The 6,867-nt window shown below is 56.0% G+C and overlaps 1 protein-coding gene across 1 annotated transcript in view; it reads left to right on the top strand.

The window, feature by feature from the left end:
- LRP5 (low density lipoprotein receptor-related protein 5) overlaps positions 1-6,867 on the top strand; it is an 87,547-nt gene that overhangs the window by 56,349 nt on the left and 24,331 nt on the right. Inside the window, exons 9-12 of the mRNA XM_006893240.1 lie at positions 627-853; positions 1,961-2,145; positions 3,002-3,325; positions 5,056-5,255. Of these exons, the coding sequence (XP_006893302.1) occupies positions 627-853; positions 1,961-2,145; positions 3,002-3,325; positions 5,056-5,255 (936 nt within the window). The remainder of the gene's footprint in view (positions 1-626; positions 854-1,960; positions 2,146-3,001; positions 3,326-5,055; positions 5,256-6,867) is intronic.

Genomic DNA, 6,867 nt, shown 5'->3' with positions numbered 1-6,867 from the left:
TATTTTATTATTTTTTGTGTGTACCATCAAATCGGATCTGACTGGTACAGGAGGAGATTGCCCCTCCTTCTCCAGCAGAGCATCTGGTGGATTTGAACCGTGCTCCTCTGGGATTGCAGTGCAGCTTCTTGCCACTAGGCCACCAAAGCCCCCTCATAAGTGTTTTCTTAAAGGATTATAAACGTCTTTACGTAGTTTGCTCACATGCTCAGCCCTCCACCGCACAGACCTCCCCATGACACTCGGTCACTCCCTCGTTGTAAATGCTCTGGCCGCCTCCGCTTGTCCCGTCCGACTTCACCACGGTATCAGCACCTTCTTTTGTGCATATTTCCCCCGGTTCACCGTTGGCGTACCTGTCGGGTCCCTGAGACACAGTGTCAGGAGTGAGGTCAGCGGGTGGAGGCCCCCGTGTTCAGTACATCCAGATCTTTGTCATCTGTAACCAGGAGATTTTCTAGTAGACTGTGCTTTGCTGGGTCTCAGCTGTGCATTTCCAAACTCTCGAATGTTGGGGATCTGGCCCCACATGTGGTCAGCGGTCACTCCAGGCGGCCAGGCAGCCCGTGGTGGGCCATGTGTGTGAGACATTGCCTCCTAATGTCGTGACTTCCTCTCGCCTCCAGACCATCAGCCGGGCGTTCATGAACGGGAGCTCGGTGGAGCACGTGATCGAGTTTGGACTGGACTACCCTGAGGGCATGGCCGTGGACTGGATGGGCAAGAACCTCTACTGGGCTGACACCGGTACCAACAGGATTGAGGTGGCCCGGCTGGACGGCCAGTTCCGACAGGTCTTGGTCTGGAGGGACCTGGACAACCCACGATCCCTGGCCCTGGATCCCACCAAAGGGTAAGAGCTGTTTTCACCCAGTGGTGACCCTGGTCATGGCACCAGCCCACAGCACCCCCCTGTTCAGCCAAGACCCAGGGTCACCAACAGGAGGGCCACTTACAGTCACTCCTCAGAGGAGGTCATCACAAGCCAAGCGTCACGATGAAGTGATGGTTTGGGCTTCAAAGTTGCACATACAGCCCTGCTTATACACTATGAGGAGCCTGGCGCCCTGGGGTGCTGGGTGTCGGAGTGCTAACCAAATGGCCACTGGTTCGAATCCACAAGGTGCTCCTTGGAAGAAAGACAGACAGGGTCTTCCTGTAAAGGTTCACTTCCTGGGGAGCTGTTGGAGGGTCTCTATGAGTCAGAATTGAATCGATGGCTGTGGGTTTGAGGTTTGCTAATCTATTAAGTTGCAACAAGACCTTCAGCAAGATGGCTTGACACAGGGGCTGGAACACATCCGAGAGGTGAGGGCCAGGGCTCACATCTGTTACCCACAGGGTCACGATGACTTGTTATCGGCTCAGTGGCACCTAAGAGCAGCTAATGTGAAGTTGCAGTAACATGATGAAAAAGCTGAAATATTGAGAGAATGGCCAAAATGTGAGCACGTGCTCCTGGAACAGTGACGCTGGTTGACCTGCTCAGTGCAGGGATGCCTCCGGCATTTAATTTGTAAAAGAGCCATTATCGTTTTTGTGGGAAATGCAATTAGATTTCTTAGAAAGACCCAAAAGTTCAATTTGTAAAAAAAAAAAAATGACAAGTGTGATAAAACAAAATCTGCCTGTAGAGAGAACAGAGACAGCTCGGAACAGCCAGAGGGTGAGGCCTGACGGCAAAGGCTGGGGTCCCACGCGTCCCTCACGCCCTGAGGGCGTCTCCACCCGGGAGCTCACCGTGCCACGTCTGAGTCACCCACAGGCCTTCTTGGCGAGTTTGACGGAGTCATAGCCCCCCAGGCGGGAGCGACTCCTCCAGCTGTCGTCTGCCCTGTGCTGGGGGACCCACCACACGCAGCAAACAAAGAGGGAGCCCCAGGGGTTAGAGGCTCCATCTGGGAACTGGGACAGAGGTCAGTCGGGTCGCCCATTGGCCCTGCCCTCTGCTCTACCGCAGGTACATCTACTGGACCGAGTGGGGCGGCAAGCCTAGGATCGTGCGCTCCTTCATGGACGGGACCAGCTGTGCAACGCTGGTGGACAAGGTCGGCCGGGCCAACGACCTGACCATCGACTACGCTGACCAGCGCCTCTACTGGACCGACCTGGACACCAACATGATCGAGTCATCCGACATGCTGGGTGAGGCACCAGCAGAGGGCGGTGGGCTGAGGGGCCGTGTTTTGTGACCAGAGTGGAGGAGGCGGTGTGGACTGGGAGTCCCCAGAGACCACCTCTCAGTCCCACCACACTGGGCCCATAAGGCCTGCAAGTCTACCACCTTCAAAGAAGTGTGGACACCCCCAGGAACATAAATATTTTTCAGTCTCATGCTGTCCTGGGGATTTGTCCCCTTTAAAGAGAAGAAATGTTTTGCATTTTACAGAGACCTTGATTTTCCACTCAGCAATGCATGCTCGTGGATTTGTGGCTTTCTTGCAGTGTCCCCAGTGTAGCAGCACTCGTCCCACTTCCTCTCTGTGTTTCCTGTTTCCACTCACCCTTCCTCCCCGTCCCTTCCTGCCTTCTGAACTTCATCTCTGGGAACATGCTACATTTTACAGTTAATTGTTTTAAGGATATGTACCTGCCTCGTGGCTGTGTTCCCATTAAAGAAATGAAAAGAAGATATTCTTCATTTTAAAAAACTTAAGTTGGCTTTCATCCCCAGTAGTAGCAAGCATTCACGTGCCTGGGCAGACAGTAAGACAGACGGGCAAGAGAAGTCCCGTTTCTTGTCTCTGGTTGCAGTCTCTTCACTGAGGCAGCTCTCTTCCCATTCTGTCCCGGGGTTTCCCAAGTCCACTTGTCCTTCTTGCTCCCTCTTCCTGCCTCTGGAGCTTTGGGGCAGCTTTTTGGCGCTGTTTTGTTTTTGTGTAGTTGATGGGTCTGAGGGGCACGTCCTCACTGGTTTAACATGACCGTTAGGAGACATGATGCCGTCCTGGCCTGAGGGGGGTTCTGTGGCACTGCTGACCGCTGCCGTGTGTCCTTGCAGGGCAGGATCGGGTCGTGATTGCCGACGACCTCCCGCACCCCTTCGGCCTGACGCAGTACAGCGACTACATTTACTGGACCGACTGGAACCTGCACAGCATCGAGCGGGCCGACAAGACGAGCGGGCAGAACCGCACGCTGATCCAGGGCCACCTGGACTTCGTGATGGACATTCTGGTGTTCCACTCGTCCCGCCAGGATGGTCTCAACGACTGTGTGCAGAACAACGGGCAGTGCGAACAGCTGTGCCTCGCCGTCCCCGGCGGCCACCGCTGTGGCTGCGCCTCCCACTACACGCTGGACTCCAGCGGCCGCAACTGCAGCCGTACGTGCCGGGCGCCCCTACAGCTGTCCCCCGACCCGTGCCAGACAGGACTGGCTCTGGGCCAAGGTGGAGGGGGCTTCCAGGGCGGGGGGACCAGCCGGGCAGGCGGGCTGGGTACGGCACCAGCTGCGGACCCCTGACTGGGTAGGGGGCCTGCTGCTCCATCCAGACACCGTTTCAGGACCCTTCACAGACTCTGCACTTTTACAGACTGAAGCTTTGTGATGAGGCCGCATCAACAAACTTAGTGCTGTTTTTCTGCCACCATGTGTTTTATAACTGTCACACTGTGATAGTCACAGGCATGGGGTCAAAATGGAAACTTTGTCATCCTAGTGGTACAGTGGGTTAAGCGTTGGGAAGTCAGTGGCTGGAACTCACCAGCTGCTCTGCAGGAGAAGGATGGGCCAGTCCCTCCGTCAAGGGCAGAGGACAGTCCCCCTGGGTTTCTGGGGCCACACCATGGACACAGACTGCCACATCTTCCTACTAGCTTAGAACCGCCAACCCTGTGGTTAGTGGCTAAGTTTTTAACCACTTTACCACCAGGGCTTCTTCCAAGAGGAAAAGCCTGTCCTGAGTTCTAGCCCCTCTTAAAAGCAGGTGCCGTGAGCCGAGAGAGTGCCCAGGACCTTCCAGCCCTGGCTCTCTGGTGACCCGGGCAGCAGGACCTGAGGACAGCAGCAGGGCGTGCCAGCCTTGTCCGGGCTTCACCGCCTCACCTCATACGTGCTCAAGCCTCCTGCCGTCTCTGGGTGTGAGCTTGAGGTGAACTCCCATCACCTGCCTTCTAGTCTGAATCTTCACGGCTCAAAAATAAATGAGCTGTTTCAAAAAACAGCATTTTTCAAATCCACCAGATGCTCTGCCGGAGAAGGAGGGGCCATCTCCTCCTGTACCAGTCAGATCCGATTTGACGGTACACACACACACACACACACACAAAATAATAAAATTAAACAAAACAAAACAACAGCATTTACATGTTTAAAATATCCCCACAACAGAGCCACATATCACTCGGAGAGCGGGCCACCCCGTAGCCACCCTGGGAAGCTGACGGCCCCCTGGTCTCAGCCCCTAATGACTTCTGTGTGCAGACAGGCTTCAGGGAGAACCCCGGCTGTCCTGGGATGCTGGGGCCACAGACACACACTAGGTGGCTTGAGAGAACTTGTTCTCATGGTGCAGGAGGCTGGAAGTCCAGATGCAGGGCACCTGCTCTGGAGGAGGTGCTCCCTATTGGCTCTGGGGAAGCCCCCAGCCCCTGCACTGACGTTCCTCAGGCCCCTGGCCATCTCCATGTGGCGTCTCGCCTTACTCTGTTGGTGCTTGCCTGCTACCGCAGTGCATTAAGTTCTGGGCTGATGATTGAAATGTGGGCAGTTCTAATCCGACTGGCAGAAAGATGAGGCCGTGTGCTTGCCGTGCAGCTGCGGAGACCTGGGGCGACGGCCAGTTCTGCTCAGTCCTGCAGGGTCTGTGAGGCCGAATCGACTCTGAGACAGTGGATGTCAGGCTGCTGGAATCCTCAGACCTGATGTGGCTTAGGATACCCGCACTGACAGCAAGGAAAATCCTGCTTCCTCATGAGATGGTAGTCACAGGCATGGGGTCTGAGCTCTTGGGGAAGGGATGTCACAGTTTAGCCCAGGACCCCCGACCCCAGCATCCCCGACTCCAGCTTCCAGGCGCTGACACACTTGCCCCTTGTCTCTCTGTCCTTCCAGCACCGACCACCTTTTTGCTCTTCAGCCAGAAGAATGCCATCAACCGGGTGGTCCCGGATGACCCACACAGCCCGGACCTCATCCTGCCGCTGCACGGGCTGCGGAACGTCAAGGCCGTGGACTACGACCCGCTGGACAGGCTCCTGTACTGGGTGGACGGGCGCCAGAACATCAAGCGTGCCAGGGACGATGGGACCCAGGTAAGCGCACCTGTCCGCGGCCACGCGGGTCTCAGGTACTGAACCCTGGCCATTTCCAAGCGGAAACCCAGAAACCCACTATTGCCCAAGTCATGGCAGGTGGCCCTGAGTGTCCGAGGCTGTGATCCCACCAGAGGAGACCGCCCCATTTCTCCTGCAGAGTTGCTGGGGGATTCGAGTTGCCAACCTTTTGGGCAAGCCAGCAGGTTACCCCATTTTTCTTAAAGCTAACCATTTTATGTAAGGGAAAGCTAACAGTCTTGACCATAAGCGTGCTTCTCACTGACGCTGTGTGTCACATGCCGCTCAGCCGTCACCACCACCTGTGCCCCTGAGGCGTCTCGCCTCACCCTCAACAGCAGAGCAGGAGCACTGGTGGTGCAGTGTTGAGTGCGCTGCTGGAGCCCCCCAGCCGCTCAGTGGTCTTCCAGGAGGCTGGCAGCTTTGTAAAAGCCCGGAGCAAGTTCCCCTCTGTCCTCCTGGGTTGCTGGAACTTAGAATCAGCTCAGCAACAGGGGGCCGGGTGGGGCTGGCGGTGCTGTCGCTAAGCGCTCAGCTGCAAGGTGAAGGGTCAGTGGTTCGAACCCACCAGCTGTTCCTCGGGAAGAAGATGAAGCAGTTCACATCTATGAAGATTTACATGCTTGGTAGCCCCGTGCGGCAGTTCTGCTCCCCACATGGCCACCATGGGTTGGACCCAACAATGGCTTTGGATAAACAGAAACTCAGTCCCCCTCAGCAACAACTCCCCGCCCTCGTCCCCCTCGTCCCCAGTGCTCGATGACCACTTAGGGAGCCTGGCCTCTGTGCCTTGGTCCATTCTAGGTGTGATATCGAGGTGGGACCCTGCAGCACTGTCTGCGTCCGCCGCTTTCGCTCACTTCAGCTCTGCAGGATCTTCGTGCTGTAGACTATGCCAGGACCCCGTTCTCTTTATAAGGAGTGGCACCTGTTGTACCACCCACCATGCTGTGTGCTTCCATTGCTCTGTTGCTGGGCTCGTGGGGGGTGTGGCCCTGTGGCTGCTGTGAGTAATGCTGCAGTGGACAGGGTGTGCCCGCTTTTCTGAGCAGTGATGGCAACAGAACACAGTTTGGTGGAAACAGTGTTTGGGCTCCTGGACTGTAAATGCGAGGGTTAACCCCACGCAGTGGAGCCCGCAGGCCGTGGCAGTCGGGGCTTTGTGAGTCTAGGGTGCAGGGGATTCTGTGCTGTGTGCACACTGGCCAGTTGGTATCGGTTGCACTGAATCTCGTCTTTATTTCATGCAAACTGTACTGTCAGTTCTGTTACAACACAGTGTATCATCCCATCACGATGCAAAAATCACATGGTAAAGATCATGAGGGGTAAGAGAAATGCAAGTTATTGATGAGTCTCCCTCCAATCCTTATGCCACACTCCTCTTCATAGAGCCCAGCTCAGCATGCAGATTAAATAGGTATGGAGAGAGAATACAACCCTGATGCACACAGACCCCACGGTGGACACACGGATCCCACGGAGCACACACGGATCCCACGGAGCACACACAGACCCCACGGAGGACACACAGACCCCACGGAGCACACACAGACCCCACGGAGCACACACAGACCCCACGGAGGACACA

This window comes from Elephantulus edwardii, unplaced genomic scaffold, assembly GCF_000299155.1.
Source record: "Elephantulus edwardii isolate Elephantulus edwardi_28Jun2011 unplaced genomic scaffold, EleEdw1.0 scaffold00126, whole genome shotgun sequence".
NCBI classification, from domain to species: domain Eukaryota; kingdom Metazoa; phylum Chordata; class Mammalia; order Macroscelidea; family Macroscelididae; genus Elephantulus; species Elephantulus edwardii.
This window is presented reverse-complemented; position numbering and strand designations above follow the sequence as displayed.